This window comes from Apteryx rowi, unplaced genomic scaffold, assembly GCF_003343035.1.
Source record: "Apteryx rowi isolate R43461 unplaced genomic scaffold, aptRow1 scaffold_1033, whole genome shotgun sequence".
In the NCBI taxonomy this organism is placed as follows: domain Eukaryota; kingdom Metazoa; phylum Chordata; class Aves; order Apterygiformes; family Apterygidae; genus Apteryx; species Apteryx rowi.
The window spans coordinates 136,779-156,857 of record NW_020447235.1 but is presented as its reverse complement, the minus strand read 5'-3'; the positions used below and the strand labels follow the sequence as shown (position 1 = coordinate 156,857).

Below are 20,079 nucleotides of genomic sequence, written 5' to 3'. Positions count from 1 at the left end.
GGGGGGGGGGGAAGCACCCTCCAAATAAATATCAGTGTTTGCTCTGTTTCCAAAATGCTCTTTGTTTCCAAACAAGGGCATTGGCTGACAGGGTTTCTACTTAATCAGTTGTGGAGTGAATATTGCAAGGGAATTGGACAGTAAGATGGTACTTACATGATGCCTTGTTTGGTGCATTGTGGTTCAGTCCTGCGATAGCTTTTTATCCGTTCCTCAGGTATTCTGGATGTAAAACGGCCACACTCCTTTGAACACTTCAGATGTGCTTTAGGTTGCCCTGAAATAAAATTTTCAACATATTAAACATTGGTTTATCATTAGATACAATAAAAATTGGCACTGATTCTTTTTCCTCATTCTCTCTTTAGGAGTCCAAAGCTTATCACAGAAGTTTCCAATCTCTGCTAAAATGAGGTGTCTTTACGAAAACAAATCCTGTCAAGGCCATGATTATTGGAATCATCCAAACAGGTCAGATGATACCCCTAAAAAATAGGTCAGAAAGCCCCTAAAAAATACTGTGAAAACTCTTGGGGTCTTGGAACACAGTTGCAGTTTGCCTTATAGGATATGCAGGAACTGCTTGGGAATCTGCAGGGCCTTTCACCTTTGGATTAGTAGTTCCCCTAGAAATATCATCCCTCCACACAGCTTAGCTGTGAGACAGGAGGACTAGTCTCAGCACAGTTCTCAGAAGACAAATTTCTTCATCCCCAAAAGATCTACTACAGCCATCAATAACTGGCTGTTGGTGCAGACAGAGCAGATCAGAAGGTAGGATGCTTGTCCTGTCTGTCTCCATCAGCTATATTTCTTCCCCTTGTAGGTCTTCCTCCCCAAGCAAACATCCTAACTCTCTGTTCAGCTTGGTTGTTATACAGTTTCTGAATGCCACTTGGACTCGGAGAAAAGGCACAAAGAAAGGATCTTTTGGTGAATGATATGTTGCTTCCATAGCTTTTATCTAAGTAGGGACATCTCAACAGCGCAGCTTCAAAGCCACAGCACAATTTCTCATCAAACTTATGTTTTCCACTCCACTAGAAAGTATGGTTTTCATTTTGCAAAGTGTAAAAATAAAACCCCACTTGATTCAGCAAAAGCATACAGCCTTGGGGAGAATTCATTCCAGCACCTTATTATTCCTGCCTCAAAGAATAAGCATTTGCCAAGTGAGTAGAGGTTACACAACACAGTCTGGCAATTCACTTTCTATGGCCCAGGGGGCAAAACTTAGAAAAACAAGTCCTAACTTCTCCAAAGTCCCCTCTGAAGAAAAGAGCTGGAGGCTGGTTTAAATCATGTAGTCTCTACAAAACACTCAGATTCCCAGATGAATTTGGTGAAGTTCAGTTGGGAATGATCCAGCCATTGGGTGTAAGAATGAGCGTCGCTCCAGGAACATCCTCTGAGCTTGGGGGATCTGTCCAGTGTCTTTTGATACATTTACTGAGGAAAACCATGGTTGCAAAGAAATCCCTATCAAACCCTCCTGTGGCCCTTCTACAGAAGAACATTTCAATCTCTACATCTCTGTAATGCTAAACCAAAACCCTCTGTTTAGACAGTAGTGTTTTCTGTGGCACTTTCATTAGCTATGGCACATAGCTATGGCTGGTGTCTTCCACTTCCAGGAACACTGTTCAACACATGATGCACTGCAACAAGAGAGGCAGATCCTTCCCCACTGACAGGCAGGGATCTGCATGGCAGGGAGCGCACAGGGGCTGCTCAGAGGAAAGCATTACTACTCTACCACTCTACTCCAGGGCACAGATATTTAGTTCTGCAAGTCCACAGAACCACCATGCCCCAAATACATCACGGCATGATTTAACATCCTTGAACCCTTCATCAGAAAGCACAGAAGACAATTAACCCAGTCTCTATGCCACAGGGAGAGGGCAGACTGCTGTCAGCATCCTAAAACCTTGCAACAAGGCAGGATTTGTCAGGAAATGCCCTACAACCACCACCCGCAGAGAAAAGCCAGAGTCCCAAAGGCCTTTCCACTCTGATCAAGGGAAAAAAGGCTTGGGACAGATTTAACCTTGAGCATGAAGAAAGAAATTCAGGATATTTAAAATCATGCAACTAAGGCCCTGAGCTGAAAGAGGGAACATTTTATTTGCCTCATAGTTTATTGCTTAGAGCAGTGACTGTCTTTGGATAGGCATGGAGGGAATATATCCCAAATGTGTCTCTTATGGCTCCTGTTAGCTAGGAGAGGTCCAACTACTGAGCTGCTCCTCAAACATCTTTCCTTTGAGAAATCCCAGTTCAAAGAAAGGCTAATAATCAATAACTGATTTTCCAGTTGTTTTCATAAAGAAATGGTTTGAAATTAGCTGAACTAATGATGTTTTTTCCCCAGAGTGGAGGGGCTTGGAAAGCATCTTCCAAGGAGAGGGCAGAGCCACAGCTACGAGAAAGTCCCCTGAGTTAAAGGAACATACACGGTCACAGGGAGCACAGTGCCAGCCCTGGTGTCTTCTGTCCTCCCAGAGCATGCAGCCCCACATCTCCAAGCTCTATCCAAACCTTTGCCAAGGGGATCTTAGGGAAAGCCAAGGCCTGGGAGTTTTCCCACCCATGGCCCCCACTCCTCAGAGGGCACACTGGAAGCCTTCAATACCTGCTTTTCAGGATGATTCCTCAAGAGACTCTGGGCAAGGAGAGCCACCACATCCCCAGGTAATATCCTTGTTTCTGCAGAGCCCACTTGACTCCATCCCTTTCCTTCATCCATTAGGAGATGGATGCTTGGCCACATGCAGGCAGAGCTAGGCAGTGTTGAAGCGGGTAGCATGTTGCCAGGGAAGGATAAACCAGTCAGAGTCCCCACTGCCCACATTATTCGGGCAAGCCCTGGAGAACCTGCCCTGCCCCACTGTGGAGGATGAGGGGATGCACAGGTACCCTGACGGAGGTGTGAGGAGAGGAGGAACCTCCTTCCCCAGTTATCTTTCTTGCTGTCTTCATTCCTCCCATCTGGTGGCAGCAGGGGAACAAGCACAGATCTTAAGGGCTCTCTGCCTCTTTCCCTTCCCATAGCAGAGAATACACCATCCCCTCGTAGGAGGCAAAGTCCAGCTTTGTCTGCACTGCTGAGAAGCCTGCTGCTAGCCTGGCGTTCAACCCTGCTTAATTGCTGCTCTTGTGAAGCAATTACTGATCTACGTGATAGATGCCTTAAACTGAGATCAGCCCAGGGAGAAATGCACCCACCTCCTGTCCTCTTCTCCAGCTTCCACTCAGCCCACCACCCCAGAGCATGCAAGGATCTCTATCCAGAGACTAGCAGAGCGTCTCCCACCTGTACATACACACAGGTGAGGCATTAGCAGGAGAGCATACGCAGTGACCGCAGCTGCAGGCAACACACCACACACCGACATCTGGGGCACAGGCGTCCTGAGACCTGGGTGCCTGTATGGACAGACACCCATCCTTTGACAGACTGTGATCTGCCTCCCTTGCCTTGTCCCAGGGGGGACTTTGTGTCATGTTTCTTTTCTAATACTGACCATTAAAAGTCTCTCCAGCAATCCCCCCACCTACCCTCAGTGCAAACAGGTAACAAGCCATCACAGGGGTGTTGACTACTTTGCTGCAAGGAGTACTGTTGTAGCCTCCCCACTTCACTTCCCAAAATGCCCAGCCTGTTCCTGCCAAAAGATTTCCCACAGTCAATGAAGGGACATGGTCTCTTACTGCCTTTAATCTGACTCAGCATCAGACTTCCCCACCAGGCACACTTCACCAACCCCTTGCATTAACGTCACCACTCTCCTAGGGAGCCCAGAGGTTTTAAGTGGAGTCGTGCCTTACCTTCAGTCAGGGTCCCCAGATACAAGACCCTCAGCACAAACAGGACCTGCAGAGAAAGAGTCTTCATGTTCCTGTGATCTGCAGTAGGAAGGGTACACGGAGAAGGCTTACAGGCAGTATTTTTGTTCCTGATTGCCTACTGTATCCCCTGGAGCAATAAAGCTGCTGCAGCTCATTCCAAGAGTATAAAATCCCGACAGGAGTTTCCACTGTTATTTAGCTCCCCCACATGTATCTCACAGTGACGACAGTAGGCGGAGGGAAAAGCTGGGACGGGGAGGGAATATTGCTTGTATTCAGGAGCTAGACAACTCCTGAAATTCCCCAGCAAATTTACATAAGCTTTTCATAGCACATGTGAAGCACCTCCAAACTCATTGACAAATAAGTCTGGAAGGGAACTTTGGAAGTCAGCTACTGCATCCTCCTATCTCACTGGCGTGTCTCTCACACAGACAGCCTGTGCTACAGCATCACTTTCCTTAGACTTTGAAGGCTTTCCCCTAACTCCAACCCACAGCTCCCTGACACCCATTAAGCCTCTGATTTACCCTGGACACAACAGCAGTTATTCCCCTCCTTTTTGAAGCCATCTTAGAGCAGAATCATCAGGTAGCATTTGCTCATCAGCATCACAAGTTCATCAGCTAGGCTGGTGAACTGACACCAGTCTGCCTGTTAGGAGATGAGAACACCACCAGAGCCGAACGAAGCTGTGAGCCGAGAGACTCAGTGGCCTCCCTGAGCAACGACTGCAGAGATAAGGCTGTAGGGATAGTGGGATGTGCATTAGCTCTCCAGGGACACCTCAGCTACCCATGCTAGCTGGGTCACACTCACATGGATGGGCTGCTGGCCCTGCTGTGCTTACCAACCAGCAGTAAAAGAGCCTCCCAGAGATCCTCTTCTGGCCAGCATGCTCTAAGTCTGCAGCCATGCTGCCCTGTGCTGGCAGGGAGCTGTGACCATCCCAGCTCTCTGTTAGCAGTCTCTGCAACTACTAGCTATTCTTAGGTCCGACCTCAACCAGTTTCTTGTTTCTTGGGCATGCCATCTGTGGTGCACTTGCTAATATAGCCCTGCCCTCTGGTATATGACAAGGTATTAGCCATTAGGTTCTTGCTGATGCTAAGAACATGGGTAACAGGTCCCTGGTTCTGGAATCAACAGGGATGGCTTAGGGGATTCCCAGCACTTGCAACAAGCCAGATCTGAAGTGGACCTGCCAACATGGAGTCATATCCTGCACTTTTACTTCCTCTTTTATATCACAGATCCCAGTTGAATACATAATTTCCCCTGCCAACTCCCTCTACCAAAAGTTGAAGATAAGATCAAGTTTGAGACAGTGTGGCTCCCCTTGAAATCTTTTTTCCCAGAGATTTTTTAGGTGAGAAAATCTTTTCTTTTCTCTCTGGTGGAAATCTGGCTTCTCTGAGCCAGGGGAAATTCCAACAATTCTAGTTATGGGATTTTTTTTCCAAAACAGAGGAAAAACCCTGAAGTTCCCATAAGATGAATTTTCTAAAGATTTGGACAAAACTTCCGGCTACTAACTTCAGCCTTTGCTTATATTATAATAGATAGCAAAACCCCTTTTGAAAGGCATTTAAAAAATTTAAAAAATCTTGAACTAGTCTATTTGATCCAGTCAGAATAGAAAATACTGTATCTATTGGGACACTTTTCTACCCCACTTCCCTAAATAGCATTTTTTCAGGCTCAGCAGAGCATTGCAGGAAGTTTTTATTCCAGGAACTGGCATTGTCTGAGGCTGAACACCCTGGCTGCTTGTTTCAATAGCATAACCAACCCACGCTCACATCTCCCCTGTAAAAACAGGTTATGCTCCTTCTGCAAACAGATAAGACTGAGGAAAGGCCCCAGCATGCCCGTAAGGTAGTAAGGTGAGTGCTTTTGTTTGTTAGAGGCATGATCTGGGGCAGACTTTGTTTGGTTTTAAGGTGCACACAGCTCTTTGGCAGGGTATAGCAGCTGCTTTCCTTGCACTGAGTGGACTGATACTGATTTTTACCTGCTAGGGGACTTTGTTGCTCCAGGATACCTGCCTCTCAGTGACTGAAGATCTCCCAGCGAGCTCGGGAGCTGGATTTGGAGGCACCACCTGCAAAAGGAAATCCCACAGCATAAGGGCAGAGGGCAGCTGCCTGGAGAGCAGCCTCAGTGTGACTCTGCAGGACACAGAAAACCATCAAGTGCCAGCAGCTTTGTGAGCCTAAGCCACCAGCGAACCCTACAGTTACCACCAAAACCAGGCCACAAAGGCACAGCAATCGACTCAGACAGGACTGGGCAGCTCTGACAAACTGTGACAGCCTAGACAGCAGAAAACTGGCATCATAGCTCCCAGCCCACTTCCTCTACCACCCTTCCCATCTCATTGCACACATGTCCCTCCACCACACCAGTCCCATCCTCTTCCTGCGCTTCTTCCAGATCTTTCACAACTTTGAAAAACCCAAAGCCAGGGAACCTAGTGTAGCTCAGAAGATTTTCTGCTGCTACTAGCAAAAAGCCATAGGCTTTGTATTGATCTGACAGTGAAGGGTCTTGGGACTTCTCTGGGCTTGTCTTGGCCTCAGTCGATTTTCATTTATTTGGTTATGATGGAAATTGTCTAGGCAATTGCTATTGCCTAAATTTTAGTTTTGCTTTAGTTTATAGGAATAGCAAGTAGTTATTCAGTGTGGCTTTGGGACTGTAAAATAAAACATGATGTGGAAGAGGGCAGGCACACGATGATACTGGCAGTCCCAGTCCGTAAACACAAATCACAGTGGTCAATCAGTGGATTGCAGCCCTGTGAGTCAGATAAAATCAGCTTTCAAGATAGTAAGGAACAGAAAAATGGGGTAACTGGGAACCAGTGGACAAAATTAACACATAGGCAGACTGTGTGATGAAAATGTATAGAAATGAAATGAAGCAGACCAAGGCTGAGGAGGAACAAAGCCCACCATGAACATTATATCATTCCAGCAAAGACCTCAGGATGCTGACAAGCACATCACAACTCCCCTCCATTCTTCCTTAGGAAGACTTGAAGAAGATTTCTTGAGGTCACCCTTAGGACCGAGACATGCCTTGAAAGGGTGACCTAACACTGAAGAACAGTAGTAGATACCAGGAAAGCTTTCTCTTTTTTCCTGTATAACAACTTACCTGCAGTATTAATGAGGCTTTTCTGCATTAACTAGAAAATTTGGACTATTAGACTGCTAAAACCTTAACTGGACTAACAATAATTTTTGAGGTCTATATATATGTCATGTTCCCTTTTGCCAATAACAAGATTTTGGTGGAATGCATTCAGTTTCCACAGTCTCCCAAGGCAGTCAGATTTAGACATAAAATGTCTCCTGCAGGCAGCACACACTGCTGACAGCACCCCACCGACTGCAAACATGATCTGGCCTTGGGAAGGACAACCTGGAAGACAGAAAGGAAACAAACAGGAATGTGCCATGCAACCCCAGTGCTATGCTATGCTTGTGGATACCTTTGGCCTAACCTGCCTGGCATCTTTTATAAAGATCTTGTGGTAAATCCAGAAGAGACCTTTCTTTGTTACTATGAAGGTGAAGATGAAAAAGGAGAACCAATGTCCAAATGACAGGATACAGGCAATCTGGATTTACGTGTTTGCTTAGAGCACAGCCAATAACAGCCTTCTCTTGCAAACAGCATTCTCCCCTACTGTAGAGGAGCAATCTGAGGTTTAGTAGTCAGGACAGCCACATATGTCCACACTGCACAATCAGGCTATAAATCAGCAAGCTCAAGCACCAGCAAACGTGGTTGGCTTGGATCTCTGCCATGGTCCATTTATCTCAGAAATAAGGAGGAAGGCCTTTCAGCCTAGTCTGACACATGGCCAGGGAAAAAAACATGAACAAACATATGTATAAGCAACCTTGATTGGGTTAGGGAAGACAGACCACACCTAATGCACTGTGCACTGTCAGACTTGGGACTGTAACCTCTGGGCCAGATAACCCAACTCCAAGTTTGATCCTTAGCACTAGGAAAAGGACTCTGTGACTCAAGCCAAACAGTTCAGTGGCAAGGTTGGAGTTTGGACTGTCTGGCTCCAATTCCTGCTCCACTCTAAGGAAAGTTACATATCAGCCATAATGGATGTCCTGCTACTTAAACACTGGCTCTGCTGCAGAGAAAAGGAGAGCAAGGTCTGGTGTGGACTGGATGTGAGTGGCTGCACAGGACATGCTGAGAAGCCTCATCTGATGCCATACCCATAACTTTTGGTTTCTCTCTGGCAAGCATTAGCTGGGTATGTTTGCTCGGTGCTCCAAACCTTGGATACCATGGGCCAAATCCCCTCTTCCCCATCAGAGACAGAAAATTAGCTCCATCACTCTGAGCATTTCCCATCCACTGCAGCTTTTCTAGGGCTGTCCACAGGCAAGTGCTTGAGCTGTGCACTGTACAGTCTCAAGGTTCTCGCAGAGAGGTGGAAGGCATGACTAACACCGGGGGAATTGTTCTTGAAGGCAAAAAGCAGCTTGACCCTTCAAAAGCAATATGCAAGGAGAACAAGAGTTGTGTACTAAATAAACAGTAAACGACACTAAAACTTGGCCCTTGTCCTTCAGGGTGTTTCCATGTTAGAAATGCATGTTCCTTGGCCATTCTTGTTCCCCATACAGGAAGGACTAGGCGCTCTGTGTTACAGTAGGTCTGTCTTCCTGGAAACCATGTGCTCTGGACCTAGAAGGCTGTACGTTATCTGGAAGAAAAACACCCCAGTTCTGATCAGACAATAATGGCAATGACTTCCACTGCATGATGAGAGAGCTCCCCAGACCCCAGCAACTAGTCTTCTAGGCTGAACTGGAGCAGGGAAGCCCAGCACCTCTGGTAGTAGATCCCTTGCTCACCATGATGCCGAGTTTCTCCTCCCTGTCATGGAAGCTTACTAGAAGGAGGTGACGGGAACACAGTTGGCTGTTGGGAATAACCAGCCAGTCTTTATGTGCAAAGGAGACAGGGTGAACCAGGACTCCAGCTCTGGACATATGATGAGATTCTCTTTCCTCTCTTCGTGCCTGTTGTACCTACTCCTACCCTTCCTCTGTTGTTTGAGCAGAGGTAAGCAGAGTCCTGGGTAAGCAGCAGTTTGCACCTGCTCCTGAGTTACTCATGTGAACCCACCGTAGTGGCTCTGGGAACCTCTAGACATAGGCAGCAACCATGAGTTGCTGGAGTAATGTCATCTCTCACCCTCTTCCAAAGTAAGGGGAACCAACACCAAAGCACAAGCATGACTTTCTCTGCTTACTCACAGCTCCAAGCTGCCTTGTGGCGACTTGATGCTTCACCGTACCCACCTCTCCTTGGCGGGGCTGGCGGCTCAACCACTTTCAATCCCCCTTTACTGCAGCACAGCTACAGGGAGAACATACCCGAAAGCATTAGACCCAAGGCAGCTAAAGCACTACTGCAGCAGTGCTGTGCACACTTACCAGAACTGGGCTTCTGCTTCTCTCGGGGACCTCACATCCAGTGAGGTCTGTGTGTCAGGACACAGGAGACCTATTGAATGCGTACCACAGACGAGGCCAGTGCCTGCAGCTTGTCCCTGATGTAAGGGATGTTCTGTGTCTGCATAGAACGATTGCAGCGTAATCCCCTGCATATAGGGAGCTTCCGAAGTCCCAAAGCTACTGTTCTGAAGTCCCACAGCTGTTGTTTCTTCACAGCCACAGTCAACACTGCTGCTCCCACCATGGTCTGCTGTCCAGAAATCCTGGACAACCATCCACATTCCTCTGTAATGAAGCACCAACTCCCATGAGAGAACAGATGACCACTGTCCTGCAGCCTCTGTCACTGGCCTTGCACACATTTCCAGAGCTGAAGTGATTCCCCAGTCCTCCATCATAAATCAAAGGGGAAAATGATCTTTCACAACACTCATTCATAAAGCAGATTTACCCCTGCAACAGCAATGCCACCGAGCTATCAGGATAGTTTGTTTTCTTGCAGACTGGTCTAAAATGGCACAGGAATATTTTAATGTCTTCCCTCTTACAAAAACAGCTGGTTTTTCACACAATGATTTCCCAGCTTTGTTCCATGAGCGCAGACACTTGGTGCTCCGAGAATACTATAAAAGACTTGCATCTGGAGAAACCCCTATGGCTTTTCCAGTGCCATTATGTGTCTGTCAAACCATTTGGTGGTATGGCCCAGAGCAGACCAGAAATGACCCAACAACCTCAGCTGTCCTGGCCAAGGCAACAAGTACCAGCCTCAGAAGACTACTCCTTAGAGCCAAAGGTGACCTCTCATTTTGGAAATTCCCTCACTCTATGCTGAATATAAAGCTCTTGAGCCATTAATATAGTAAAAGAGAGTACTAAAAGACAGGGAATCCAGAAAATCTTTTTGGCAAAGCATGACTTTGAGCTTTCTCATATTAAAGAAAAAGGCAGGAAACGAGGAGCAGCTGTTTGGGACTGTCTGTATTCAGCATCTCTTCAGGGGATGGAGCAAACACTATTTGGAAAGTAACTGCTTGTGTTTTTAAGAAAACACTTTACTTAGAAAATGTTGTTTTTAAAAATAGCAGAGAAGATCATACAAGCTTTCACTTCTCTGAAAATGATCGTTTCCTCCTTTCTTGCGAAGGAAAGCAAATTTGGGCTCAACAGACAGTGTCCAGCACACAGAGCAAAGTGCTGACGCGCTGTAATTTTCCAGTGAGGCAGCCCACGGCTACCAGTCAGGACCCCAAGCCAGCCAGGCCACAGGGGGCTAGCCCCAGCCTGGGGGGGGAGCCCCAGCCTTATCTTGCCTTCAGTCACTTCCAAGTGCTTCAGTGCAAAACCAGATGTCTCGAGGTTCTTCTTTACCCCTGCATCAAATAGCACAGGGGGTGGCGGGGGGGTAACAGGGATCGGGTCATGTGGTGCTGGCCATGGCATGGAGCTCTTTCCCCTGGCAGCACCGCATCCCAAACACATCCTTGCCCCACAAGCCAGGAGCCGATCCCAGTGGCAGATTGCTGTGAGAGGCAAGCCACAGCATAGGTAGCCTAGGCAGTCGGGTGAGTCGCACACACAGCGCACAGGATTTGACCAATCTGCAAACACCAGACAGGGCAGGGATTAGCCATGCTGCTTGCACATGTGTTGCAGAAAGGTGCATGACTGCAGTAATCAATGCCTCTCCTCAGCAGCCAGAATCGAGAACAAACCACTCCTCTGCAACCATCCCAGGGAGGCTGCCAGGGACAACAAATGGCTGCTGCAATAAACAAGATTTAAGCTGGTTTAAAACACTGCATGCAAAGAAACAAACACAGAGCCAGTTGGCTTGCAGCACAGTTAAGATCTTCCTAAACAGGACTCACTTATTTCCTGCAGAGCAACGCAGTCACTGGGAGCAAGCTCTTCCCCACTACAGGAGGTGGGGAAGGCTCTTCTTGGGATGTGTGGCTAGGTGACATATATGAAATTGGGGCTACTTTCCAGCTAAGGCAAAGGATCATGCTGGGACTCAGCCAGAATGGGCTGCCTGCGCACACCAGGGCCCAGAGGGCTCCTGCTAAGTGCATGCAGAGCTGGAGAGATGTCCTGGTGTTGCAATCTGTGTAGCTTCAGACCCTGAAGGCAATTATTTCCACAGAACTGGCATGAAGAAGGAAGTGTCAGAATAGCCCCAAAGGGCTGTCTTTCACCACTGCACTGTAGGCAAGATGGGGGAGCGCAGCAGCAGGTCTGGTCACAACGAGCGTGACAGAAACCTTCACATACGATAGAAAGCCTTAGCTGCTGCAGGAGTTGGTGCCAGGACTGCCCTTGTGTAGGAGTGGCCATGCTGTGTCTGTCCCCAAGGTGGGAAGTGTCTCTTCTCTTTCCCATCAGTGCCCTACATGGCAAATGATCCTCCAAGGGTCATTGTGGCCACAAGCAAAAGGTAGGGAGCAGGAAGCATACCATGGCTCTACTATTGCACCTCTGCCAGAGCCCAGGACAAGGCTGGTACCTGCTGCCATGACTGTGGAAGAGGATGAAGGCATATGTCTCTTCGCAGCAGCCCCATCCCTCCCTCCCTCTCTCTTTCCCATAGCAGCAGGAGCAGCAAGTCCACCACACCAGCAATCCACCCATCCAGCCCCATCTCACAGCAGGAACAGCCAGGCACTGGCCTCAGCCCTTCACTCCAGGGACAGAAGAACTCAGTGCTGCTGAGCTCCTGCCTACTGCGCATGCAGACCTTGAGACCCATCGGATGACTTTCAAGCACCTCTGCCTGCCTGTGTGGGCCAGCATAAACATCAGCGCTCCAGACTGTCACTTCCTGCTCCTCCAACCAACTTGTTTGTACATGAATGCTGCCAGTCCAAGGAAGGAGCTTACCAGAAGCAGCTCTTTTTGTTGCTTTCTCGGAAAAGCTCACTGTTTTCCATCTCCTTAGGGCATGAGGCCACATGCTTTCCAACAGCAGCTGCAGGACCAGTTTGACATAGGCTCATCATTAAGCTGGGACAGTGGGAGAAGGAGAGACTCCCAAGACTCCTCTATGAAGGTACTGCTGGGGCTGACCCTTAACTCTGCAAGAGTCTGGGGTAGGATTGGCACCACTGCAGGGAATCAGGAGCAGGCCTCATGACCCCTCACAGGACTCAAAACTCACACATGCAGCTCTCTCAAAAGGGTCCTAACCCTAATGTTTCACACAGCTCAGCACAGCTGCAGATCAAGCAGCCGCTTACTTGTGACATTGGGGAGAAAATTTGTTCAGATCTAGATGCCCCAGGTCCCAGGGTCCCTCCACCGGCCCAACAGGCCTGAATGGAGAATCAGACTCTGCAGCCCAACCTGTGCACCCTACATGTGTCTATGTCCAGAGTGGACTGGGCCAAGCTAGACAGCAACACTTTTATCCAGGATTAAAAAATATTCAGCAGTTTTCTACAGACCTATGCTTCTAAAACTCAGCCTTATCCTAACCTAAAATTTAGGTCTCACCTAGGAAAGCAACTCCAAGATGCTCAAAAAAAGCCTGGGACCAGATTAAGCTTGAGGGTTCACAGAACTATAGCTGCAGAGTCCTGATTACTGTGGGATTGTCTAAAAACATGGCGATAGAAGCTGAGGGCTGGATGAGCAAGCTAGATCCCCTCCAATGGGTTCTCAAATCCTAAACCTAAAGCCCACCTCCAGCACTACTACAAATTTCAGCACAAGGTGTTCAGTGCTACTTCACACCAGACCTCAGTTTCCCTGTGTGAGCCCACAGTTCAGCAACAAAACCTACCCTTTGGCCTCTGCCCTTTTGAATTCTACCTCCGCGAGAGATGATGGCACCAGCATGCCTTCCCAAAGGGCAAGAGGAGCTGCCACATGCAGTGCTCTACTATGCTGCACCTGACAGTAAGTCTGATCTGGCCCTCTCCAACATGCTCTCAGATCCCTGCCAGGCTCTCACAGAAACCAGACACCACAGCCCTGCTCTCTTAGGCCCTCCAGACCAAAGTTGTCACCCCACTTGCCTGTTAAAGAAGCCCACTTGTTTAAGCAGCTCTTTCCGCCAAGCCTCAGGCACAGGCTGAGTTCACAGTTCATCCCCAGGGGATGCACGTGAGCTGCAGCAAACAGCCTCAGGAGTCTCTACAGGTCCCAAAACCCAACAAGCCTTTACATGAACTCACACAAGAAACACACACAACTCAACAAACGCTGGCACACCTTTCTCTACACAGTCTCTTAACCCTTTTCAAGACTCCTTCTGGCTCAGCTGAGAGACTAGAGAGTCACCAGGCCCCTTTCTCTCCCTCCCACTCCCAGCCTCTCTCCAGGTTTCAGCTATAACCTTGCAGTTGACACTCTCTCTCACCAGTTTATTTAGGTGATCAGAGTAAATTTGGTCCCAGTGGAACACACTTTCGCCTTAACTGAACTCTCCTGAGATTATCACAGCTGCATGCCTCCTCCATCACCCTGTGCCTCATGCAAGCACTCCTCCAACCATCTCCAGACCAGCGGGCAGCAAATAGCAACAGGGAAAGCTGCCATAACAGAGGCTGGATCTACGGGGAGATTCCCCTAAGAGGAGACACCAGCAGTACTTGGGCAGATCTTCCAAAATGCAGCTGTGACCTAGAGCAGCAAGAGGTTGGGGTGGATGAGAAGTATGTTTTTAGGTTCACTGCAGTTGTCTCATCTCCTGAAATAGGAACAGGTTACGGATGCTGGCCATTAACACTTCACTGTTAGCTGGAGATAGCGAAAAAAAATGGGCTGCAGGGGCAAGGGGCAAGGGACAAGGGAGATTCCTGCCCTGGGCCACAATTACTCAAAATAATCCTGATGAGGCAGGGTATGGAGGTCAGGAGAACTGAAGAAAACATACACGAGGCAACCCAGCAATTCAAAATGCTATTTGGGGAATAGCAGCCTGAGACAGAGCTGATCTTGTCATGTGCTGTACCAGGGCTTGTGACTGAAGGCATTCATACGTGCAACCTGTGTCTCAAAATGAAACCAACCATCTGCTGCAAGAACAGACTTGCCCGTGGGGTACCAGTCCAGAGACACAGACAGTGCTCCACATCCAGCCCCAGCCCACACCTCCAGAACGCTGCACGTTTACCCTGCTCTAAGACTTAGCCAGCATAGGTCTGGTTGAGGGGTGGAATTGGGAAACAAACTGACTACAGGCAATAAGACATCCCAGGACACCCAGATCTGTGACAGACAGGACAGGGGAGCAACAGCAGTGTTAGAGAAAAGGCAAAAAAGAGCCATCTGGGAACATCTCCACCATTAGCAGCCCACAGGCTCCCTTCTTCACCCAGCTGGAGGGGTGCAAGGCAGTGGTGCAGACAGCCCTCTACTCCGTGAGCCTCCTGGCCACCACCTCCAGGCATCTGGTGAAGAGGAAAGACTCCTATTAGCAAGGGATGCAAGGTTTTCCCTTGGCACTTACCAGATGGCTGATAAAACAAACCCGAGACACCCCAGCTCCTGGCACGTGGCCAAGGCTCCTCGCTGGTCCCACTGTACAACCCACCCAGCCCTATAGGTACTATGGCCCACAACTGCGGTGCATCCTCTTCCGCTCTTTGAAAGGATACAGCTTGCACCAAGGAAATCAAACAGCACTCTCCCACTTGGGAATGCAGGCAGTAGATTATCCTGAGTTGTAAGGGGCTCTGCTTCTTGCACCACATGCCACATGTGGCTATTACTATTTCCTCAGCAAAAGTTTCTGTGCTAAGAATCTATCCATAGCACCACTTCCTTCCCACAGCTACAGAATTAACACCCTTCTCCCCCTCCAAGTGCTGCAACACCAGGAGATCTAACTAGGTGCAGGTAGCTCAGAGCCAGTGCCAGCTGCTATCAGTGGACTAGGACTCCCAAATACCAAAGTCACTGTGAGTTCTTGGTGCCTACACAGCTGGGACTCCCCTAGGAGGCCCTCTCCTGCTCTCCCACCTTCTCTGGATCCCACAGCAGGAACTACACCCACACATCAAGGGGCCATGTGGCTGCAATGAGTTCAGCACTATTGTATCATTTCCTGTCTACTGAGATTCAGCACGTGGACGTGGACAAACATCCTGCCTCAGCACCGGAAATGTCTCCAGTCAGACTGTTGTGAGGCCACTGGGACATTTACTGTAGGACAATGGGCTGGCTAACAAATTCAAAAAGTGGGTTTTTTTTCTGTTGACTTTTTATGATCCTCTGGACATGGGTTTTTCCCTTTCTGCCTGCCCATTCACTGAGCCTTTTTTAGCCACTCTCCCGACTTTCTTTCTTTGAGACATCTCCCTCAAAGATAGCTCAGAACAATTCCTCTGAGCCATGAGCATGAGCAGAGAGTGCAGTAAGCTGAAGGCAGGCTCAATATAGATTTTTCTCCAAATTGAAAGCTAAAGTATTTTCAGTAAAAGCGTTTTCAGGGAAGGGCTGGTCCCAAAGGTTTAATGCCCTGGGAAGTGCAGGCAGGTGCAGCTCTGGCTCGGATCAGTGCCATGGGCATCTCTCAGGGCTGAACGGATTTGAACAGACAAAGGGACCACAGTTTGGCCACCAAAACTGGGCCTTGAATCACTCCCTGGGGCTCAACCACACTGGCCTCAAGTGGTTTAAGTTACTAGTTTACAGGAGCAGCTCTAGAAGGGATTTGCAACCAAGACCTCATGTTACCCTCTCAGGCCAGCATGGACAGGTCCCACAGTGGCCGGTCCCCTTCTGTGCCAGCACACAGCACTTCCCCAGCAGAGACAAGGGCTGGGGGAGACAGGGAGAGAGGAGCAGATCCACAGAGGACTTTGTCTCACAACTGAACCACGTGTGATGCAGACTGCCCCAAAAGCACTGTTCACCTCCCCACATCAGAGCTAACACAGGCTGCCTGTCTAGGGTGAGAGGGAAGGAGGATCTGACCAAACTTGACCAGTCTTCACAGAGCAGTGAGAAAAGTCCCATTACTCAGTAACAAAGCAGAAAAAAAAATCCAAGGTTAATGCAGCAACTTGTGGAAGAGCACAGCTGGCCAACCCTGCCAGGATACCAGCTCTTCCACTGTTATTGCATAAATCTAGTATCTCTACCTCACTCCAGAAAACCTAGAATACAGCATGGGTAATCAGAAAAGAGTGAAATTCATCTTCCAGCCTTCCTTGCTTGAAGAGAAGGAGGGATAGAGACACTGCACCATCTCCCTGGTGAGAGTGGCCATTTCCCAAGAGATGAAGGCATTGTACTGAACATGCAAGTGTTGTTCAAAACATCCTAGCATGTCCTTCAATCCCGTAGCAGTCCTCACTTCTCCAGAATAATTTATATTACATTTAGTATGAAAACAATATTAAACATACTCCAAAGAAGCATGAGAACCTGCCCTAAAGTGTTGAGATGATTTGCCTTTTCAATGCTATAGGGAAATCTAAGCATTGAGTTCTCTGCAACTGACCCACGTAACAGAGAATCAGCTGTTGCCACATCCTCAAGAAAGACGCTGTCAGCTATTTCTGGTCCCCATTTTTTTTCTTAAGAAAAATACGTATGCATACCATTTGAGGGGTTGCTACACTTTCTTTTCTTCTCACACTTCCTAAAATGTTTGTCACTCACAAACACCAGGGTGCTAAACTGCCTGGAGAAGTGAGCCAAACTTGCAAATGAAACATAGGTTAACTCACACCATCAGTGGGGCAGAGAGTTAATGAAGGGTTTATATTACTTTGGGAGCAGGGACAGGCCCAGAAAAAGCCCTAAGGCAACTGCAAGGTGTCACAGACTGCAATACAACAGCAGATGGAAAACAGATAACAAGGCTTCACTCCCAGGACTCCCTCTCATTGAATGTTGAATGGGAACTATAAGAAGCATTGGATTCTCTGTGTCTAAATATACTACTTTTGAAGAATATCATGGTGAGGGAGAAGCCAGTACAACAGGCCAAAACACTTCCTATGCCTTCAAAGAGGCAAGTTACCAAGCTGCTGTGCTTGCTGCCAGCACATGAGGACCACACTTTGCCCAGTACAAACCTTTTATTGCAGCATGGCATCCAGCCCCATTCCAGCTTCACACCACCCTCCTCAGCCCTGCTCCCATCCCTGGAGAGGCAAGCGCCCAGCGCCACCCAAATCTCACAGGCTCCTGGCCATCGGCCCCGCAAGTATCAGCATGTTGGCACGGGAGGAAGCTTGGTGTGGTCAGATGACAGCAAGACATGAGACTCACACTTTCAGCCATGGTGTGGTTTGGACCACATTCTTCTGTGTTTCTTTTCCCTTTCTTTTCCTTGTTTTCCCCAGGTCAGGAGAGCAAAGACTAGCCAAGCTCTAATGTGCACACACTTGTGCACAAGCATCAGGAATTTCCCCAGACCAGGCAGGAACTTCCAGAGGGTATATTTGTCTGGCAGATGGAAATGATCTTGGCAGGTTAACTCACACTCCAAATTTAGCCTCTGCAAAACAGGCTCTATTGTTTAGTTGGTTGTTTTAAGGCACGTGAGGGCACCAGCTTCTTTGAAAGTGACTTCTGAGGAGTGAACTGTTTGTAAGATTTAACCCCTTGCCCTTCATGTGCAGCAGCAGTGGCTTTATGCCTTCAGCTTTGCCACATGGTGCTGAAGCAGAGGGAAAGGAGCTTTTTACCACCGAGAGACACATTTGTGCCTTTGCCAGGCACCATGCAAAATCTCACGGTAAAACCAAACAATGAGAAGCGACCGCAAACGCTTCTTGTGCGTCGAGCGACACCACCCCCAGGTGCAGGCCTGGCTTTCCAGGGCAGCACCGGCCCTTGCCCCCTGCGCTTCTCCCCACGCCGTCTGGCGGGTGGCTGGGTGAGAGGGGGGCCCTTGGGTGTAACAGCCCGTTGACCACTGACGGCCCCTCCGAACAGCCAGGGGGTCCCGCAGCAGCCACGCGCCAACCGCCGAAAGCCACAGCAGCTCCCGGGCGCCACGGCAAATAGGCAGCGGGGGTCACGGGCGCTGCCGACGCTCTCAGTCCTTGCCCAGGAGATCCTCGGAGACGGGAAAAAGAGCGCGCACAGGCCGCGGCGGTCGCTGCGACCTGCCGGCAGGGAAGGACGGGCAGCGCCCCCTGGTCGCCACAGCGCGCCGCTCCCCGCCTCCCTCACGGCCAGGCCACGACGCTCCCCAGCGGCGCGCGACCGCGGCGGGGGAGGAGAAGCGAGAGGCCGAGGGCGCCTGCGCAGACGGCGCGGCTCCAGCTTGTGTACGGCGCGGCGGGCGTGTTTTTTGGAGCTGTCAGGATGGCCGAGCGGTCTAAGGCGCTGCGTTCAGGTCGCAGTCTCCCCTGGAGGCGTGGGTTCGAATCCCACTTCTGACAAGTGCTGAGTCTTTTGACTTTTTGCCGCTCTCCGCAGACGCTTTTACCGCCGGCTCCTCCCCCGCGCCCGCCCAGCGATTAAAAAGGCAGAGCGCCGGCCGCGGCAAAAAAGGGAGCTTGTCAGAAGTGGGATTCGAACCCACGCCTCCAGGGGAGACTGCGACCTGAACGCAGCGCCTTAGACCGCTCGGCCATCCTGACCCGCTGTTTTAACGTTTACCTGCAGCCAGCTTGGAGTGAGGTCCAGGGACGGCCTTGAGGCGATAGGTTTGGGTGTCGCTGACGGCTGGACCGGAGCAGGGGACAATAGCGGGGGTTATTGTCTCCCGGAGCAGGGTTGCCGTTGCTAACCAGGCCCAGGTGTGCCCTCACTGGGGCTGGGTGGAAGCAGAGCAGGACTCGGGCACTGGGCAGACTTGGCTTGCTTCACCCTCCCCGTCCCTCCTGGTGAGGGGCAGCCCCACGGCAGGGCCGAGCCCCCCTGATGCTCAGCCAGGCCAGGCCTGTGCGGGTGTCGCAGCTCCCTCGGCATGGCTGGGCCCTGTGAGGCAATAGCTCTGTGGACCCGAAAGAGGGGGAACTGGTGAGGAAAGGCCCCTCATCTGCTCCCCCCGCACGTGGATGGCGATGAACATGCAGTGCTGGCCAAAGCAGCTCCTCTCCGCCAGCTCGGAACAGACGTCCTCTCATCCTCCTTGCTTCATCCCATCTCTCCTTCTTGCAGAGTGCACACAATGTGACTTTTCTTGCTGAGACCTTCTGCTCCCACAGGTGGGAACATCGCGTGGACACGGGCTCCATGCAGGGCCAGGCCCCCTCCCATGGCTCCGGGCGGGACGCTGGGCCCTGGGCCCATCGCCTCCGAGCCCGCGGGGCGCTGCGGTGGACAGACGCAGGAGCTTTCCCAGGGACGGCAGGTCCCAGCCGCCCGCGGTTCAGTCCAGCACATTTCCCCACAAGTCCACCCCCAGCAGACCCATGTGGAGGTGAGAGCTGGGGGAAAAGATTTTATCCAGCCTCGTGCGGCTGCAACGGCCCCACAGCATCACGACCAGCCTTTCACAAGACCACGAGTGATGCTGGTGACACAGCGGCGCCGCGGCGGTGGCAGCAGTCTCCTCGCGGAAGAAAAACCTGACCCTCGCCTACGAAACCCAGGCTCCAAAAGAGCGTTTTCCAGCCCACGGAGAGTTACGGCACAGAGCAGCAACGACGGCAGGGCAGAGGCCAAAGGGCACCTCAGAAAGGGGGGTTATCGGGGCAAGCGGCTCGACGTGTTCCTGCGCTAACGGCTTGGCCCTTCACGCACCCCTGGAGCCGCCGGGCCCCCCCTGCCGGGCCGCCCCGTCCCGCGGCCGCGCTCCGTGTCCTGCCCC

The 20,079-nt window shown here is 50.2% G+C and overlaps 1 protein-coding gene and 2 non-coding genes across 3 annotated transcripts in view; 1 reads left to right on the top strand and 2 right to left on the bottom strand.

Annotated features, from left to right (window-relative positions):
- The window catches only part of CX3CL1 (C-X3-C motif chemokine ligand 1), an 11,572-nt gene extending 1,972 nt beyond the window's left edge, over positions 1–9,600 (bottom strand). The window contains exons 1-5 of the mRNA XM_026066952.1: positions 9,421–9,600; positions 5,897–5,956; positions 4,859–4,988; positions 3,832–3,909; positions 157–277 (exon numbers count right to left, since the gene is read on the bottom strand). Of these exons, the coding sequence (XP_025922737.1) occupies positions 157–277; positions 3,832–3,909; positions 4,859–4,988; positions 5,897–5,956; positions 9,421–9,600 (569 nt within the window). The remainder of the gene's footprint in view (positions 1–156; positions 278–3,831; positions 3,910–4,858; positions 4,989–5,896; positions 5,957–9,420) is intronic.
- A 9,020-nt stretch (positions 9,601–18,620) lies between these two features.
- On the top strand, positions 18,621–18,703 carry TRNAL-CAG. The gene has a single exon. It is a non-coding gene; the product is annotated as a tRNA-Leu (tRNA).
- A 118-nt stretch (positions 18,704–18,821) lies between these two features.
- On the bottom strand, positions 18,822–18,904 carry TRNAL-CAG. The gene has a single exon. It is a non-coding gene; the product is annotated as a tRNA-Leu (tRNA).
- Between the last annotated feature and the right edge of the window lie 1,175 nt (positions 18,905–20,079).